Here is a 19,946-nt window from a genome sequence, read left to right as displayed (position 1 = left end):
CATTTTTATAGAATCCATATTATATATATATAGCATGCAATTCTGCATTAATTCCATTGTTTTCCACCTGATGTACTGACAGTGTTTAACTGCAGTTTTTAAAGGAACAGTCCACCCAAAGATTCTGTTATCATTTACTCAACCTGAGTTCCTGTATGAATTTCTTCGTTCTGCTAAACAAAAAGGAAGACATTTTGATATTTAAGAAAGTTTACCATCAGCCTGTTTTGGGTCACCATTGACTTCCATTGCATTTTTTTTTTCCCAACTGTCAAAATCAATGGTGACCCAAAACAGTACTGGAACCGCTGTGTGTGTGTGTGTGTGTGTGTGTGTGTGTGTGTGTATTTAGATAATATATGTATTTTTTAAATTACTTTAAATTTAAAAACGTACTTTTAAAACTTTCAAATACTTTTAAACTTTAGCATTTTAGTACGTAAAACGGTATGAACGTGTATATACACAATTTAAAAAATGGATAATTACAATCACACCGTCAGTATATCAGTTAAACAGAGCTGTATCCCAATGCAATTAATAGATTGCATGATTTATAAATTACATTAAACATGATTTTGATAACACTATTTACAGTAAATTAATTGACATGTCGTTTTAAAGTTACTTATAATTAGAAGAACGTCTAAAGTTGTGCAGAGAAAGCTGCTTGTTGGTATAAAATGTACAGGTTTAATATTGTATTGCATTTAAACATTTAACGACTGCTTAAATACTACTTAAACCAACTACTTCAATGGAAAAGCTACCATCTTGTTTTTAATTTGTGCAATCTGGAATATACTCTTAGCTAATATTCATATAAATGCTTCACCTCATCAATGTTTAAACTAATTTCTATTTTTTTTTTAGCATTTCGAATTCTCAAATGAAACAAAGTTGCACTGAACGAATCGTAAAAAGAAATAATAGCACCGCGCTGACTGAGAAAGCTGGTTTTAACACATCACGTAAGCACAAATGCGTATTTGATGTCCATTTTTATTCAGAAAAGCTGACCCAAAGCTCGTTAAAAGTGATTTTAAAAAAGTTCGCTGTGGAGTCGAAAACCATATACCAATCAAAAACCACGAAACCCCGTTAATTTAATATTGTAATCAAAAAAATAATTTTGGACTTTGTACAGACTAAAGTGTCTTAAGATCAGTTTCCATCGTTCGTTGATTATCCGAATGTCTTGGTCAAAGCTCAATCTCGGGCGGCTGTACGTCTACTTGGTGTTGTTCAGCACCTCCACGGTCTTTTTACCGTAATGATAGTAGCTGTAGCCGGACGCTGCAGTGGTCAGCGCGGTGACGTACCTGCAAACAAACCCAGCGCGCATTCATTTAACTGGATCGGTTCGTTAAGAATACGAGCGAATGCGAGCGGCGAAAGCTCACCACAGAGACTGCAGCAAAACACTGTCGGTGTAGTGAAACACAGGAGCAGCCAGAGACGCAGCCACCAGAAACAGCTGCACCGCCGTGTTGATCTGAAACACACACGTCATTGTAAAAAGCAGTTTTTCTAAACACAGGACAATGTGGACTCATAATGCTATCCAACGCCCATGAAATAAAACCAATCTGCATCACGCACTGGCATGCGTTCCTAGTTACAAACGTCTACAAACATTACTAAAAATGTGTATTTTAAGGCTTGTTTTAATGCATGATGACAAAACGTATTAGCATTTTACAGTAGAACGGGTTTCTTAAGTACAAATGAAATGACAAAAATGTACAGCACGGTAATTAATTCGAAATTTTTCACGATTAGATTTCAACAGAATAATGTTATTTTTAACATCTGTTGCCTTCGTTTGATCACAAATGTGTATTAAATATTAATAAAATGCAATCAATTTAATTCTTAAAACCTTAATTTATGACGTCAAGAGGCGCTGTGAGAACTATTATCGCGTTCAAATAATAGAAATTCAGAAAATCGTGAACGCCAAAAATCTCAATTTGGAACAAACATATACCTCAAAAGAAGACTCTAATGAAAAGGTAAATATTTATGATATATGGCATGAAAAACCTTGCTGATGAGTGTTGGTTTCAGCCGAGCGGTGGTGTAACACGGGTTGAAGAATTTACTGAGCGTTACCTGCAAATAAAAATGAGATAAATAACACTTATTCGCAATTATCCATAACACGACAATAATAACTCTAGTTCTATCATGGCAAAAATCGACCTTTAAAACACATCAGACCGCATGAAATAAAGCTGCTTGACAACGAAACAATAGAGCTACAGTCCCATGAAGCATCGCAAATCACAGATAAATATACAGCTACTTAAAAGTAAATAATAACTTGCATTTAACATGCACGCACATATGCACCATATTTCAGGGCATATCAGTCATTATTCGATCCATTATTGTTCAGTGGGTTACTTTCGACCAGCTGATCATCGTGCGACAGCGGCCGAAGCCGAAAACTTACCGGAGGCGGAACCGTTTTGTAGCGCACGTAGAAAACGGCGGCGATCAGCGCTACGTCTCTGGAAATGATCAGGGCCGTGAGCGGAGCTGTGAGGAAACGCAAGAGAGACACGTCTGATAGCGCTCAGCGATCATCAACAACTAGAAACGTTTTCTCTAAGATCAAGTTCCTCGGTGTTCATCTGGCGGACCACTTCACCTGGTCACTCAACACCGGCTCCATCACCAAGAAAGCCCAGCAGCGCCTCTACGTCCCGAGGAGCGCTCACCTCCCTCCACCCATCCTGACTGTTTTATAGAGGAACCATTGAGAGCGTCCTGTGCAGCTGCATCACTGCCTGGTTTGGGATCTCAAGACCCTCCAGAGGATATTGAGGATGGCTGAGAAGATCACTGGCGTCTCTCTGCCCTCTATCACGGACATCTACACCACACGCTGCATCCGCAAAGCCCAGGATATAGCCCAGGACCCCAATCCCTCACACACATTATTCACCCTCCTGCCGTCTGGAAAGAGGTACCGGAGCATTCGGTCCCTCACAACCAATCTGCTGAACAGTTTCTTCCCACAAGCCATTAGACTCCTCAATAACCACACCTGAACGGACTTCCTGCTCCATAAGCATTCTTCATATTTATTGTTGTTTGTTCTTTGCACTAGTTTGCACACTGGGTTTTGCACTCTACTTCCTTGCTGTTTGCACACTTTTTTGTATTGTGTGTGACTCATTTCACTATGTCCTGCACAGCTACATGTAGTCGAAACGACAATAAAAAGCCACTTGACTTGACTTGCATGGCTAAACACGGGCTGATGTGGCGTGATAAACGTGGGTAAAGCTGTTCAAACCTCACAAAGCTAAACCGAGACCGCGACACGATGCACGATGCGGTCTGTCGACTTGAAGCTATAGTTCTCCGAACCCGTTTTTCGCTCATTCGCTCGCTCTCAGGTCACCCGGGATGAAGACGTTTTTCTTCAGCAGAACGGTGAAGAAGGTTTTTATCCGAAACGGTGGGCCTTGGCGATTCGTAAAACGCAAGTCAGCAGTTACAGGCGCTCCGAGAGTTAAAAAGCATAATCGCAAAAACGAATGCGCGGCTCCTGTCGATGCATCGAGGTTTAAAGAAGTGATTCAGTTTTAACTGCTTGACCACGTAAATTGAATAAACCAGTTTTCAGCTTAACTCTTTACACAGACAATGAGAAACCATTTTTTTAAGTGATTCGATTGCAGGTAATAATCGCATAATAAATACATAAAACCTCTGCATTTCATCAGAAGTCACGGGTATTCATTTTGTGTTGCCTGATATGATTTACTTGACTCCCAACCTCTGAATCACCGGCTAAAAATACACCGCTCTACTGAAGAAAACGTCACCTAATCTCGCCGGACAGCGAATAAAAAATTAAGAGGTTTTTGGTGAACTGTCCCTTTAAATCTGGGCCAAGACGTCGAACTCGAACACGATTCGTTGGCCTCACCTGGGATGAGCTGTGCATATGTCAGACTGACGTAAAGAACGCTGATGAGTATCTTGTCCGCCAACGGATCCAGAGCGCTGCCCAGAGCCGACTTCTGATTGGGCCAGTTACGTGCGATGTAGCCGTCCAACTTAAAAAGAGGAAGCAACGATCGATGAAGCAACTTCGGCTCAGAAAGAGATCATTCGGGGGCTAAAACTACATTTTCATTCAGTTTACCAAGTCTGTTGCTCCGGCGAGTACAAAAAGCCCCAGAGAGACGTGGAAGTACTGCTCCATGATCAAGTATCCCAGCACGGGAGACAGAACGATCCGGGCCACGCAGAGGTAGTTCGGGATTGTCCATGGATTCTCATACTGCAGAGAAATCACATCATGCGAAATTATAAACATGCGAGAAAAAAAATTATGCGTGCAACAGTAAGCAAATTTGATTTAATGAAAAGAAAAACTGATAATTCAGCAGCATTTATGTCGCTTTCCGGTATAAATCTCTCCAAACTTTGTGCATCTTTCACTGAAAAATACTGACTAGTAATGATAACAAAATAAATAAAAAAGAAGCAAGATGACATGAAACGCAACGTCTTGTTTCATGAAAAATAAATCAGAATTGAGCAGGTTTATACTTTAGGGCACTTCTGTTAGCGGTGTGAGAAAAGTTACACGTTTTCAATTATATATTGCATAAATACAATATCTGCAATTTATTACAAAAAAAAAAAAAAACATTTTTTGCAGTAAAGGCTGCACACTATACCAACAAAATACTTCTTTATACAAACTAACTCAAAAATGTAATAAAAAAAAAAAATCGTGCTGAAAGTAATAATAATAAAGAGTAACTAAAATGGAATAATTTTAATTTGTATGTTATATAGTACACATATAGAATACGTATAGAAAAAAAATGACTAATACTTTATTATTTTGTTTGTTTTAAGCAATTTTTATTTTTCTATTTAAATATTGCATTTTATTAGTTTATTTTAAATATATATATATATATATATATATATATATATATATATATATATATATATATATATATATATATATATATATAATTTTTTTTGAATGTATTTATTATTTATTTTAATACGATTACTCATGTATTTTTTATTATTTAGGCTAGGCGTTTAATCATTCAACTTGCATTTCTTTAAACATTTTCATTTATTTAAATAAATCTGTCATTTCCTGGCCGTCCTCCTCTGACCTCGTGACCCCTGCGAGTCCCCGGGCCCCAGTTTGGAAACCCCTGCAGTAATTCACTCAGTCCCAAGGTCAAAACAACCTGAGAAGACCCACCAGCTCTTTAAACTGGAAATGTCCCTCGTCTGCTTTGTCCTCACTCTTTTCCCCCGAATCCTGCTTTTCTTCCAAACCTGGCTTTCTAGACGCTTCGGTGCAAAAGCCGTTGGTACCATACAGACTTAAAGTACTGCTGGGATGCTTGCACGGTTTGGATCTACATGCAACAGAGAAGAGAGGCTCTGATCTCTGAACGGCTTCTCTGTGGAGGTCCAGATCTGGTCTCAGGAGCGAGGAGCTCCAGCGCCTGGTCTTCAGCCTCTGAAGCCATCGGAGATGAGATGTAGTGTTGTTCAGATGTAAGCTTGCAGGTGTTTTGTAGTGGCAGGAGGCAGCGGTGCTGGCAGTCAGTCCGTGAGTGTGTCCTTTAGCGCAGCTCAGCCAGCTCTTCCTACAAGCCGCCAAAAACATGTCAGCGGCTTTATCTCGGCGAAACTAGAGCCCGAGCTGTCTAACCGAGCATCCGGCGGCATATTTGCAAATTAACTCGCTCATAATACTTTTTTATTTGGAGACGTTCGCATCAGCCGATCCACATGTTCTCGTCCTGCCGTGTTCCGATGCGGATTTTTTGCGACGGTTGTCAGAAGGGGGCGGGGCATTAAGGGGAAGGCGCTGTGAAATGAGGTCTAAAAATAAATCAGCCTGCGTCCCGAAGTGCGTGCTATTCATCCTAAATTCCGATCTTAGCCATTTTCCATACTATTTAGGGGAGGTACTGTGGATAGTGTGCACACTGGGACGCACGGTAAATTACATTAATTAAAATCAGTCATGGCTAATTTGGTTTAAATTATTTTTGCACACTTTCCATAAATCTTTATATTATAAATATTTACAGGAGTGCCTAAACTTTGCCATACCATATATATATATATATATATATATATTAGTAAAAAAATGTTGTAAATAAAATATATATATATATATATATATATATATATATATATATACATATATATATATATATATATTTATAGTAAATGAAATATATATAGTAATTAAATATTAAATAAAAATATTATTTATATATTATATACTAGAAAAAATATATAGTAAATAAAAAAAACAACTAAAATTTTATCTATAATTTTTATTGTTTTTATTTTATTATTTTTTTACTTAGATGGCTATACAATGTTTTAATGAATGCAGCGTTCATACGCATTTTAATGTTCTTTTATTTTTAATCTATTGCAGTTATGTTCTGTTGCTGATAGTATAACAGACTCCATATTGAACACAGGAGAGTCTGCTGAAGGGACACAGCTAACATTAAATATTAAATTGAACTTGAACATTTTTTAAATGTTCATAAATGTGGTTACTGTTTCATTTTGTACATACTATATACACAGGAAAATACTATTTAAAGACAAATATAAGTCTATATGTATGTACATGAAAACAATGTACAGTTAATAACATAGTGAAGCATTTGTGTACACATACATCACGCTGTGTGCTATAAATATAACATCAAGAGTGCAAAACAACGCAAGAGATGGCTGATTCATATGGTTTGAAGCTGATAGGTCCTGTGCCCTTTCTTCAGAAGATAGCCCTGCTCGTTGAGCGCACCGACGAAGCCCTCAAAATCCACAACCTGAGAAGAGGAAGAGGACAGAGCATTAAACAAAATCTAACGCATTGTCTGACAGCATGCCCTGTAGATGAAATCCACCTGTATTTGCAGATCTCTGGCGAGCTGTCGGAGCTCCTGGAACTCAAACATGCTTTTGCCGCTGCGTTCGGCAAGTCTGCTTAACGCCGTGACAAATTTCTTGACCTTGGAGCGATTGCTCATCCCAGAGCCCAGCTGAGAGCGGTCAAAATCCAGACGGCCGAATTCATCAGAGTAAGTGTCGGCCAAGCTGAACGCAGGAGAACGTGAATGCTTTTCGTTGCATGAGCTGATCAACTGTTTTTGCATCAATTAAACAACTGAGGAAATGTATCATTTGCCATATAAAATGCCATATCATTTATTTTATATACAGGTAGGCGAAACACAGACGTCAATGAAAACAGAACCATGCAAAAATATATACGGGAATTTCATAGGGTGTTATGATTGTTACTTAATAATACATATTTATTTAGACCCATGTAACTACACAAAGGGCAGTGTTTATGAGTCACCTGTGTTTCATGATCTCCACAACATCCTCCGCATCACTTCGCGTAGCTTTTTCTCGAAGCTCAACGCGAGCTCTGGCCTGCAGAAAGAGAGAGAAACAGTCACCCCCGAAATGCATTATTTCAACCACATGAAATCAAAATGTTATTTATTTATTTATCAGACGTTTAGTAGAAATCGGACCAAAAACACCAACACACTTATTTTATATGTCTAAAAACAATTTAAAATATCTTTTTAACATTCTTAAGCATTGTAATAATCGGAAATATTTCTCGAGCAGCAATCGGCATATTAAGAGCGATTTCCGAAGCATCCTGTGACTGAAAAATTCAGCTTTTCATCCAAGAAATGAATTACATTCTGAAGCTTTTAATAGAATAAAAACGTAGAAATATTTGAGGTTTTTCTGTGTTTTTCACCTCTGTGAGTCGGATGAGGGACTCCAGCTGGCGGGTGGTGATGGGTGTGCTGTCGGCCGTCTGGTTCTGTCTGCGCAGCTCCAGATAGAAGTCCTGCAGCACCTGCGCAGCCTCCGCAGACAGAGCGGGGTGAACGTAGTGCCGGGCGTAACCCACGTACTTCCGCAGGAGCTGGTGAGGGATGGGGTCCAGGGCCTCTCCGGGAACCACCTACGGACAAAAGCAGAGAAATGATATCAGTATAGCTGTACATTAGGAACAAATAGTAGTAGATGCGTTAATAAAACACCGCACAGCATTAATCGTCTATAACCAACATATGATTATATTTAATAGATCAGTAGCTGTTGTATATTCTAACAGGTGCAATTAATAGAGATATGCGTTTAAACAACCACTACTAATGTTAGGTAGTAAGAATACAATGGTTGTGTATAATATAACATGCATTGAAAAATCTAATTATTAATTGTCTATGCTAATATATAGTGCATTAACAAATGTTAACAGATATAACGTTTTGATTAAAAAAAAAAAAGAATCAATAAGATTAATAAATACAGTATTATAGTATTGTTTATTGTTGATGAAGTTAACTAATTTTAAAAGAAAATAAATCGTGTCACCATGAATTTATAAATAGATAAACTAAATAAAAATTAATTAAAAAACACGTTCAAGAATTTATTAGTAATAGTAAAAGTGATAACTGCAAATATCCCAAATGTTTATTTGATTAATAATAGCTATTACAAAGTTGTTAGTTAATAAAAAGATACAACTTTTTTTACAGCATTTTTAATTCTAATAATGCATTTTGCATGTTGAAATTATTGTTAATAAATGTAGTTGGTTGTTATCTCAAGCCATTAACTAACATTAACAGATAGCCTACAACTTTTGATTGTATTTAGTGAACACTAAAACTAGCTTTATACTATTAACTTACTTTAACAAATGGAAACCTATTGTTAAGGGTTTTCAGTGGAACTGCTTGAGATATAAAGTCATGAAGCAAGCGAAGTGTTACTTTGAGCGTGTCTGCGAGGGGTTTCTCCGAGGACACCTCCAGAATGGAGATGCTGGACTCCTGTGTGCCGTGGCGCGTGACCGCGGCGCCGCTGACCGCGCCGGTCTTTCCCGCACGCATGGCCATCACGTGCTCGGACAGCAGGTGGTCGTGGTCCTCGTTCGGGGTGTCCAACAGGATGAAGACCAGATCGAATCTGGACAGCAGCGCGCTTCCCATCCTACAGGGACACAGGCAGCACTTTTAATACTGAAGGTGTGCTATGGAAGCAGAATAGCCCAAAAGCACATCAATCAAACACAAAACACACATATCAATTATTAGACTTACTTGGCAGAGGAAGTATATATTGGTCTGATATAAGTGGTTTTGCCGCAGTATCTTTAATCCATTGTATAACCAAATCAGTAATAGTATCTAATGCATACACTCACTTCAGGTTCTCAGAGACGGTCTTGGCTTTGTTGTAATGCCCTCCGACCGGATTGGCTGCTGCGATGATGGAGGTTCGAGCAGGAAGCGTGCAGACAATCCCAGCTTTAGCCAGACTGATGCTCTGCTGCTCCATGGCTTCCAGAAGAGCCTGATGCTGGCTGCCCATCTTATCAAACTCATCGATACAACAGATACCTGGAGGAAACATTATGGATCAAACGTCACGTTCCCAAGAATCAGCCTTCCGTGAGTTGATTCGCACGTCTAACACCTTGATCTCCCAGCACCAGTGCTCCGGCCTCAAGAGCATAATCTCCCGAACCGCTGTCCCGGGACAGAGACACAGTGAGTCCCGAGGTGGTGGTCGTGTTCCCACACACATATACACCCCTCGGAGCCACGTTACACACAGCCTGGACACACAATAACAACAACACACACGCCATTTTAATCAAATAAAAATAATCTGCCTGGGTGGTGAATGAATTAGAGGAACTCATGAGAGCACGTACCTGTAACATCTGACTTTTACCGAGTCCAGGGTCTCCAACGATAAGAATGTGCGGGTCTCCTCTTATTGGGATCCGGTTTTTATCATCAACATACTTCTGACAGCCGCCGAACAGAGCCAGAGCCAGTCCTGCTTTGACAAGCTGAGAAAAATCACATCTTTGGTTTGTTTAGAGTTTCATTTCCTAAATACGATTTTCAAAAGTAACTCTTAATAACGAAATAAAGTTTAGACACTTACCAAATGCCCATAAATGGCTGGACAGAGGGAGCTGCAATTAAACGAAAGCCAAATTAGCTTCTTCATTTGTGACGTGTCTGTATAATGTTACTTTGTTACATTAGCTTTGTGTTTACTAGACGTTACTCACTTCACTATTAGTTTGAACAAGCCCTCCTGCGCTTGAATCTCTTGGATGGCGTAGAGATCTTTGATGGAGAACTCCACTGAAGGTCCCTGGCTCTCAGAATCGGACGCCGCTTTGCTTTTCTGACCTTTGGAGTTGCTGACGGAAGTGGCCTGAATGTACAGGAGGAACATACATTTGTCCTTCTTGTTTCTGCCATTTCCTGAAGAAAGAATGAACCACAAATCATAAACGGGAAAGAGTAGTCTAGATGTTTTAATCTGTTCATTGAGGACCTAGTTATAGTGTAAAAAGCACCTTTAACTATCATTATTGGGGAAATATTGGTAATAAAGATAATATTGGGCATTCTCTAATTAATGATGAAGTATAAATGGCAAAAAAACTAAGTAAAGGGTAAAAGCATTGCAAATAAAGGCTACCTGCATCAAGCGTAAATAGTGTTAGAGGCACCAATAAATACAAAAATGGATGTAGTACATTAATTTCAGTCTAAATAATTATGTGAAAGGTATAACAGCTCAGCAGAAAGATCCTCTCTGCACAGTGAATGTGATCATCATGTAAAAACTGAATCAGACAGAAGGCCACCCGAGGCTGTCCTGTTTGTACAGCCCATTGAGGTCAGATGCAAAAATAGCACTAGCAGAACTTTGCCGGACTGTAATATTCATTTAGTTTCTCGGTAACAAGGACTGAACAGAAACAATCACGAGAATCGAATCAGTTGTTAATATATATATATATATATATATATATATATATATATATATATATATATATATATATATATATATATATATATATATATAAAAAAACACCTTGTTTGAATCTACCAGCTTTCTAAAGATTGTTTGATCGTTAAAGATCGTACCCTCTTCGTTGGACACTTTAATGACCCTGAGATGGTGACCATGTCGCCAGGCACGCAGCTGTCCACGAGGTCCTGTGAAAGCTCACATTCAATAGTGCGCTGGATTCGCCCGGACTCACGCTGGTCACCTGACATCAGCTCCTGAACCCTGTGAAGAGCACACCAGCGTTGCTGTTCACCTTTTTAATGCCGAAAAACTAGAAATCGTCCCTTTGCAACAAATTGAAATATATAAGTTAAAGTACTATAATTACAAAAAATAAAAAAATAATAATAATAATAATAATAATAATATCAAAAAGCATAAAAATATGAATAAGAATTAATCCAAAATATTGATGCATAATATAAGTTTATGAATTATACTAAACTAAACACTCACAAACACTCACCAGAACCATAGAAATTAATTAAAAATGCTTAAAGATATCTGAATATATCTGCCGATGAAAATATTCTACAAACATTTACACTGAAAGCTAAAAAAAAAAAAAAAAAAAAAAAAATCTGCACAAAAAGGAACAAGAAATTAGTTCTTCTCAGATCACGCAATTATATATGTACGTACTTTATTGTCTGCCAGTCAACAGTGAGGGTTAAAGGTGAACTTCTGTTTGGAGTGAACGACCGGCCACGACATTCAGTCTGTAAACACTGAAAGGGGAAAAATAAACCACGTTAGGCATCACTTCATTCAGCAGACCCTTGTTACAGTTGCTACTCACTGCAATAAATCTAATCGTATGTGCATTGTTTACAGATTATCTTTGTCCTGTCTGTAATCTGCTATCTGCAGACGTTTTTATTCCACTGTATTAATATATGTGGGTGAGCCTGCACAAAAATTTTAATAAACAAGTAATAATAAGCAAGTATGTTTGTCTGAAGCTGGAAGCATGCTGTACCTTGGTGGGTATGGTGTATTTCCCATCAGGCAGTGAGACGCTCTGTGTGTCTCCACAGCTGTTACAGACGAAGGCCAGCTTACTGCAGAGCGGCTTAATGTTACTCACTCTCACCACGGTGCCTCTGATCGCAACAAACTTGCCGTATAAATTAGCTCTCAGACTTTTCAGAGGAGTCAGTGGCTCATAGTTATACACCCTAAAAGAGAGAAATAAACCAAAAAATGTTGGGGTTTTTTTGCAAAATGTAACTATATTGCCACCCACTTTTTTATAAAAGGATGAATGCATAAAAATGTTCAATTTTATCAGCATGCATAAAACATACCGATGTAGGGCTATATAGAAAATCTCAACCGCTTGCTGCAAAATGTGAACTACTAATCTAATGTGCTAAATGCAATAATAAACATTAACAACTAATATAAATATTAACATCATGCATCTTCTGTAAACCTAACCTGAAAAAATGTAAAGCGTAAATTATGCTTGATTTCATACAGGCAAGCAAACAGTCTCACCTAGCGCTGATGTGAGGGATGTTGATTATGGGTCGCAGACCAGCAGGAAGCTCGTCCTGTCCCTGAAGCTCTACTGCACGTCTCTCCAGATCCACAGTCAGCACCTGTGAGAAAAAAAAAAAAAAAAAAAAAAATATATATATATATATATATATATATATATATATATATATATATATATATATATATATATATATATATATATATTAACTCAGCTTGGTATTTAAAAGAAGTCAGCGGCACACACACGTTTACGTAAATGCATAACACAAAACCCACCTGATGAATCGCAAGACCCAAGCAGTCCAGCATCTTCTCAGGCATTTCTTTAAGATCTCTGGCAAGATCAGGTAGAGCGTGTGAAGTGGGTTTATTAGACAGAAGGTCTTTGTAGTCCACCAAAATGCTGCCTTTCCTTTCGATCTCATCCTGAGAGGTGAAAAGGAAATATATTTGCTTTGGAAATGCGGTAAAACGAGGGAATTAGGGAAAGCCGCGCTGCGGATTCTGATACTTTGTCGTAAAGATCAATCTGCGACGTGAAGTACTGCTCAAACACTTTAATCTTCTCAGCATATGGTGAGCTTTCGACAAATCCTGGAAAAAGGAACGCACAGACACCTCAAGACATGCTTTTCACACATACGTAATAGGAAATGTGAAAATGTCACGAACATCACACCTTCAGAAAAATAAAGACGCCATCCTTTGTATGGACACGCGACGTCGAGGGTTGCTTGACTGACCTGTGGAGTAAACCCTGTCCGCCAAAAAACATAAATAATCAACAAACAATCAAACCAAAAAAAACACTTCATCAAGTGGTACAAACTTTAAGGCCTTCATTTCCGGAAGGGAAAAATAAGTCTTATTATTCTATTCAGAAAAATTGTTCGTAATGCACAAAAATCAGTAACATATGATCATTTCTTAAACAAAATGATCTACATATTTACTGTATTTCATTTGTTTCCTAGAAAACCTGGCATTGTGCACTATGAATATTGTAGGATCCGTTAATAATTGATTAGTGGCCTTTAAATGCATCTGCTAAATGCATAAATGTTATTATTATTATTACGCCTATAAACAAGCTGTTACATAACTTCCAAACACTTACCATGCTGTGTTTTGTTAGTGGAACAGTTCCCTCCTCCTGTGCTCCATTGACGGCCTCTCCAGCCCCTGTACTGACCGTTACCCCATCCCCTTCCTCCTCTCCACCCTCCTCCTCCTCCTCTTCCTCCAGCGGAGTTGTTTCCACCCCTCCACGACCCTCTGGCCGAACCCTGACCGCTCATCCTTCTCCCTCTGAAGACTTTAAGCAGAAATCACACAGCTATCGATGAGGCCCAGAAAACAGCATCAGCATCAGCACAGGCCCTCTCATCATCAGAAAGGGACCGGTTATAAAATCTACTTGTGTGTCTTCTTAACGACTTGGCGTAACTTTTTAAAGCCAGTTACTTAAAGGTATATTAGTCTAATCTGAATCAGAAGAGCAGGAATGACCTCTACTTGAGTAACTGCTAGCTCACACAGTCTTAACATAGCGGCTAGGTTGATGCAAACGAACCTGTTTATTGTAATAACCTAACATGAATTATATCATTATACTATTATACCATGTCACATTCTAATAATCCAACAATTAAATCTATATCTGTGATATATGTGAGAGAACGAGCCAAATTAACGAAGCAAATGCGCAATATCTGTGCCTGGACTAACTTACTTTACAACGGCTTGAACTAACGTTATGCGAATCTGAACGAAAAACAATACACAGTGGGGGAAATTATTAAAAAAGAGATATATTTTAACAGATTTTACAGACAGAAGTACTCACTACGACCACCGTTTGTTTACTTCCTCAGTCAGTCAAGTTTGCCGCTAATATGACGCCACTTCCGGGCATGCGCCGACATATAAAAACGTAAATAAATATGATTTTTTATTATTTTTTATTTTTTATAACTCACTCTACTTTACTAAGCTACATTTCAATGCTATTAAATGTTAGAATGTATTAAATTGGTATGTGTGTATACGCGTTTGTTTATTTTCCACGCTACTTTTTCCTTTGCCAATATATTACGCGATTTAAACATGGCATTAACCTATAAATATATTTTCACATCCCGTAGACGTTTTCGCAATTTAAGTATTTTGTTTTTATTCATTTTCCTTCGCCGCGCGTATGATAATGAGTGGGCGTGGCCACGCCTTCGAACCAAACAGTGTCGCAGTTTCTCCCCGAAGAACGCGCATCATCAGCATCACCCGACAGCCGCGGGAGGAGGAGGAAGAGGAGGAGGAGGAGGAGGAGGCGAGCATCCTTCATGATTCTGCATTAAAGCCGCACTCTATATCAACAAATCCCGGGCCTTCACGGATCCAGCCGCAGCTCGCGAACGCCACGCACTCAATCATGGATAATTCCGGGAAAGAGAAGGAAGCCATGCAGCTGATGGCAGAGGCGGACAAAAAAGTCAAATCCTCGGGTTCATTTCTCGGAGGGATGTTCGGGTGAGACAGCAGTGATGCTGGTCACGATCTGACATTCAAAGACATCCAATGTCCTGTAGCCTTTTCGAATAGCACGTGTCTGTATCATGTAAATATCCTAATATTTGTCTGTTCTTTACCATACGACGTATAAAAAGGAGTATATAGAGCCCGAATCCGTCCGTGCGTTTCTCACTATCTCCAATGTCAAATATGTCCGTGCTGCGACATGCACAATGCAATGCAACCGCTCTGTATTTTATGCACGGGGGGCTTTTTTTTTTTTTTTTTTTTTTTTTTTTTTGAAATGGCGTTAAATCGTTCAGAAAACCTTCGTCTTTTCACAGGGGAAATCATAAGGTCGAAGATGCATGCGAAATGTACGCCAGAGCTGCCAACATGTTCAAGATGGCCAAAAACTGGAGCGGTATGCACAAGTCAAATCATGTTTATATGTTTATATGTTCATTTAATGGCTAATAATGCATCATGCATCGGACTGTTACAGTATATTCGGTTAAAAGCGCCGTGCAAATGATCACTGGCCGTGTTTGTGATCTAACTGCATTGCACTCCTGATGCTATCATTGCGCTTTGATTTGTATTTCGTCTATTTCAAGCACTCGCCCTGCCTCCGTGTCGTTACTGCCATTGATCTGAAGACCGATGTGTTTTGTTGCTGTAGCTGCAGGCAATGCTTTCTGCCAAGCTGCGAGACTTCACATGCAGATGCAGAACAAACTGGACTCGGCCACCAGCTTCGTCGATGCTGGAAATGCTTATAAGAAGGCAGATCCTCAAGGTGAGAGGGTTTCTTTGTTCACTGCAAAAATAAAAAACACAAATACAGATCAGCTAAAACCGATACTATATGTGTTCATTGTCATTAAATGTCATTAAAAAGTGTTAAAATATATATTAAGACAGATTTAGATTGGATTTGTAGTTAATTAAAAAAACACTACATCCATAAAAGTATTACAGTTATAACTAAAAGTAAATGCATACATGTTTGTAGTATCGCAAAATTGGATAAAGTTGTTGCCTGATTTAATAATTGATTGCATGAGGTTATGAGTGCATTACCTCACTGCTGATATTTTGTTCCCTTCCGCTTAAATGCATCACGCAGAGGCTATCAACTGTTTAAACGCAGCCATCGATATTTACACAGACATGGTAAGAGACTAGGGTTTTGCTTTCATGTGTAAGCGTCCCTAATGATGCATGAAATGGATGTTAACTTGATGCACTGTATAGAAATGAGACACAACATTTAATCTGTCGTCGGCGCGTGCGCTCGACAGGGAAGGTTCACGATCGCCGCGAAGCATCACATGACCATCGCGGAGATCTACGAGTCCGAGCTAGTGGACATCGAAAAGGTGCGGCCCGCCTTTAAACGTCCCTCAGACGCTTTCTAGCGCCGCCGGATGTCAGTGTAACCGAGCTGTGCTGTCGTTTCAGGCCATCGCTCACTACGAGCAGGCTGCAGACTATTACAAGGGAGAGGAGTCCAACAGGTTTGTGTTTGCGTCGCATGTATGTGTGGTTCGATGCCTGCATTAACGCTCGTTTGTGTTGTTAAGCTCTGCTAATAAGTGTCTGCTGAAGGTGGGCTCGTACAGCGCTCAGCTCGAGCAGTATCCCAAAGCCATCGAGATCTTCGAGCAGGTTGGTGGCACACGCTCGACCCTTTTATTACCATGAAAAGAATTTTAAACTGTTTTTTTAGTATGTCTGAGATGCTATACTATATATATTATTTATTATAAAAACTGTTATATCATTAATCATTTAAAGTAGGTTTTTATCTTTAGCTTTTCTCTTTTCTCATTTTTATTTTTTCATTATTTTATTTTATTATTTGTTCATATTTCAGTATTTATTATTATGATTTTGGGGGGTGTGTGTATATTTTTTATTCATTTCATATTAAGTTTTAAATGTAGTTTACTTCAAGTTAAACTTTTGCTTGACAGCTGAAATGCTAAAATGCTTGTTATTTCGGATGAAAGAAAATACTTTAAATTTAATAAAAAATAAATAAATATTACATACAATACTACAGTGAGTACAATGTAGTGGAACAGAAAGATATTTAATAAATAAATAAATTAATATTAATGATTAAAAATTAGTATAAAATATTATTAATATTTTAACTGTGTAATTATAGCATAATATAGCATAACTTTATATGTGTTATATATTTAATAATAGGTATCATAGATGTGTTTTTGAGTGAGTTCAGTTAGATTTTATACAGGAAGTGTCAACTAATGACGTGGATATTAACCAAAAGCTGACGGTTTATCCCTCAGAATGTAACATCATTATTCTTGTCTTTCGGCTCAACAGCCAGAAGGAAGCTAAACGAAATCATTAGCAAGAAAGCGTCTGCCTAAAATCAAATCAAAGACATTTATTGAGCACGCGACATTATTGGAGCGGACTCGTATAAAAAAATAAGGGTAGTTGGCAACAGTTTACAGCGTGCTTTCCGTGTGTCTTCACGTTCAGGTTGCAACCAGCACAATGGACAACCCTCTGCTGAAATACAACGCTAAGGAGTACTTCTGGAAAGCAGCTCTCTGCCACTTCATAGTGGATGAGTTAAACGCAAAGGTCAGTCGTTCGGTGAACTCCTAGTACAATTGTGCATTTCTGTTCATTAAAGGAAAACATTTCTATAGTTTCTGGTTGCAACGTATCCCATTTTTTTAAAGAGCGCTGTGCTTTTCCAGCCGGTTTGCACTGACTCCTAGTGGCAAATATCTTCATCGACCGGCTGCATTTGTAGTAATGTGCTTCTGCAAGACCGTTTCTCCTGAAATATAATGTTCTGCGTTCGTTTTCCTTCAGCTTGCCATTGAAAAGTACGAAGGGATGTTTCCTGCGTTCTCTGATTCCAGAGAGTGTAAGCTGTTGAAAGTGAGTGCATCTGTTTCATTTATTTAGCAAAACGTAAATACTATAAGACATTTAGTCAGCATGCGTACTTCCCTGAGCAGTGCATGCTGAGTGCGTTATATTTTGCATCGCTGATGGTTTTGTCTGTTCGTACAGAAACTATTGGAGGCTCATGAGGAGCAGAACAGCGAGGCGTTCACCGAAGCTGTAAGTTTATGAAGTGACCGGGAAGTGGTTATATCTCAGTAGCTATAAGGTTTTGAATCAAAAGTCTAATTACAAAAATGCTTATTTTGTGTAAACGTTTTATTAAATTAAATTAAATTTAACTCTTTAAGTAATTAATTTTGAGTTTTACTGATGTTTGTGTGTTGCTTTTTACTTTGTTGCTGTTGTGTCTAATAGTACAATTATTAGTATTAGTATAAAAAATACATATATATACATATATATATAAATACTAATTATTAGTATTTGATATATATGTATATATATATATATATATATATATAAAATACTAATAATTTTACTTTTGCTGAAAGCAACTAATTGAAAAACAACTTAAAATGTTAAAATATAATTTTTTTTTTTTTACATTTTCTCTTTTTATTTAAAATTTTACTTTATTTACTTAATTTTAACTTTAATTAAGCTAAATAATTGTTATTAATATATTTGTTTTTTATTTTTAATTAATTTAGTTTGACTCGAATAATGTTTTTTTTTTAACACCGTACACTGTATAGTATATTTTTAGCCCATTTTCCTTGCGTCTCTCAATCTCGTGTTTAATCCTCCAGGTGAAGGAGTTTGATTCGATCTCCCGTCTGGACCAGTGGCAGACCACCATGCTGCTGCGTATCAAGAAGACCATCCAGGGAGACGGCGGCGACCTCAAGTGATCCGTCCGAGAAAAATACTGTGGCGTCCTATCTAGTTTAATTTCTTACCGTATCGTATGTGTGTGACAATCTGGTTGAACATTTCTGTAGTGACACTAGCTCGAATATAAGCCGTTTCTTGGAAAGCCCGGATGCGACTCGCATTGCATTTTCGGGAAAACCGAAGTATGTAGAATATTAATAAGGATGAAGGCATTTTTCTCTATCCCTTTACTTCGCCGTGAGGAAATCTTTCCCGTGTGTGGCATGCGAGACCCCGTAGAGCTGTTCTCTTTCTAATGTTCACCTCAGTGTTGTCGCTGGCATTGTCGTGCATGATAAACGTTTAAAGTGTGTTCGTGTGCTGTAGAATACCAGGATTTTTGTGCGTGCACTTTATTTCTGTTTAGATCTCGGCCTTCGAAGCGCATCCTCCTGTCGTCTTTGTCCATATGGCGGTGCGAGTTCTGCTTTAGTGGTTGCACATGTTTCATAATCAGTAGAAAAGCGTGTCTTGTTCACTAACGGTGGCGAAGTGCTCAGCTCAAGCAGACGGCGTTGATTTTCTAAATGCGGGTCAAGTTGTTGAATATGTGTATATATAAGTTTTGCATTATTTGTAATTTTTTCTGTTTAATCCGTTGCTGTTACACGTGGATACGGGGCATTTGTTGTTTTTTGGGCATTCAGATTTTATTAATTATAATTTTAGTTTAAGTGCTACTTGGTTTTTGAAGTTCTTTACACTGTTGTCGATAATTTCGTGGAGATTATAACAGCGTTATACTTTATGTAAGTAATTAAATTATGTTAGCTGAACCATCGGATATGTCGCGTGACTGACGGGGAATCAAAAACGTATGATAGATGGCAAGTCTTGTTGATCAATTTTATTAAATGTTTTACCTAATTATTCAAAGAAAAATGAATAAATCATCACCTATACCACGTCTGAAGTTTTGGTGTGCGTGTCATATTTTTTATATAAGTCAAACATCTGCTCTAAAATGATTTTATTTTCCTCTGACGGGTGCATTTGATGTAGTGGAGAAATGTAACGCGTTATAATTTTATAGATATAGAAGTGTTTTATAGATGAAGTGAATGCATTGGTGAGCAAGTGATGCAGTTTAAGTTTAAAAGTGCGCACTCCAACACGTTTAGTTTTTTAGCGACCCA

General features: G+C 38.1%; 3 protein-coding genes across 3 annotated transcripts; 1 reads left to right on the top strand and 2 right to left on the bottom strand.

The window, feature by feature from the left end:
- Nucleotides 1-985: 985 nt before the first annotated feature.
- crls1 (cardiolipin synthase 1) lies at nucleotides 986-5,847 on the bottom strand. The gene is made up of 7 exons (XM_043232233.1): nucleotides 5,258-5,847; nucleotides 4,166-4,303; nucleotides 3,947-4,076; nucleotides 2,459-2,544; nucleotides 2,047-2,115; nucleotides 1,404-1,495; nucleotides 986-1,322 (listed from the first exon to the last, which is right to left on the bottom strand). The coding sequence occupies exons 1-7, from the start codon at nucleotides 5,669-5,671 to the stop codon at nucleotides 1,232-1,234; spliced, it is 1,020 nt and encodes a 339-aa protein (XP_043088168.1). The 5' UTR covers nucleotides 5,672-5,847; the 3' UTR covers nucleotides 986-1,231.
- Nucleotides 5,848-6,356: 509 nt separating this feature from the next.
- mcm8 (minichromosome maintenance 8 homologous recombination repair factor) lies at nucleotides 6,357-14,609 on the bottom strand. Its single transcript, XM_043232294.1, is given in 19 exon segments — nucleotides 6,357-6,866; nucleotides 6,945-7,134; nucleotides 7,403-7,479; nucleotides 7,823-8,032; nucleotides 8,853-9,072; nucleotides 9,287-9,482; nucleotides 9,559-9,700; nucleotides 9,800-9,940; nucleotides 10,039-10,069; nucleotides 10,169-10,367; nucleotides 11,040-11,063; nucleotides 11,066-11,187; nucleotides 11,608-11,693; nucleotides 11,945-12,143; nucleotides 12,466-12,569; nucleotides 12,745-12,894; nucleotides 12,980-13,062; nucleotides 13,148-13,225; nucleotides 13,586-14,609. Coding segments are annotated over 19 exon segments (2,526 nt in total). The 5' UTR covers nucleotides 13,767-14,609; the 3' UTR covers nucleotides 6,357-6,773.
- A 150-nt stretch (nucleotides 14,610-14,759) lies between these two features.
- Nucleotides 14,760-19,723, top strand: napba (N-ethylmaleimide-sensitive factor attachment protein, beta a). The gene is made up of 11 exons (XM_043232295.1): nucleotides 14,760-14,994; nucleotides 15,321-15,400; nucleotides 15,659-15,775; nucleotides 16,106-16,152; nucleotides 16,281-16,358; nucleotides 16,441-16,496; nucleotides 16,563-16,647; nucleotides 17,497-17,601; nucleotides 17,839-17,907; nucleotides 18,043-18,093; nucleotides 18,687-19,723. Exons 1-11 carry the CDS (start codon nucleotides 14,897-14,899, stop codon nucleotides 18,786-18,788), a joined length of 888 nt encoding a protein of 295 aa, XP_043088230.1. The 5' UTR covers nucleotides 14,760-14,896; the 3' UTR covers nucleotides 18,789-19,723.
- The last annotated feature ends 223 nt before the right edge of the window (nucleotides 19,724-19,946 follow it).

Source organism: Puntigrus tetrazona, unplaced genomic scaffold (genome assembly GCF_018831695.1).
Source record: "Puntigrus tetrazona isolate hp1 unplaced genomic scaffold, ASM1883169v1 S000000520, whole genome shotgun sequence".
Classification (NCBI taxonomy): domain Eukaryota; kingdom Metazoa; phylum Chordata; class Actinopteri; order Cypriniformes; family Cyprinidae; genus Puntigrus; species Puntigrus tetrazona.
The sequence above is the reverse complement of the archived record's forward strand: the minus strand, read 5'-3'. Positions and strand labels throughout refer to the sequence as shown.

Excerpts from the sequence above, each read along its gene's own strand:
- crls1 (XM_043232233.1), bottom strand. The coding sequence starts at position 5,671 with ATGTTTTTGGCGGCTTGTAGGAAGAGCTGGCTGAGCTGCGCTAAAGGA. Across the intron at positions 4,304-5,257 it reads ATTTCCAGTTTAAAGAGCTG|TATGAGAATCCATGGACAAT; the intron begins GTGGGTCTTCTC and ends ATTTCTCTGCAG. Across the intron at positions 2,116-2,458 it reads ACAAAACGGTTCCGCCTCCG|GTAACGCTCAGTAAATTCTT; the intron begins GTAAGTTTTCGG and ends TTTTATTTGCAG.
- napba (XM_043232295.1), top strand. The coding sequence starts at position 14,897 with ATGGATAATTCCGGGAAAGAGAAGGAAGCCATGCAGCTGATGGCAGAG. Across the intron at positions 15,401-15,658 it reads GATGGCCAAAAACTGGAGCG|CTGCAGGCAATGCTTTCTGC; the intron begins GTATGCACAAGT and ends TTGTTGCTGTAG. Across the intron at positions 16,359-16,440 it reads AGCTAGTGGACATCGAAAAG|GCCATCGCTCACTACGAGCA; the intron begins GTGCGGCCCGCC and ends CTGTCGTTTCAG.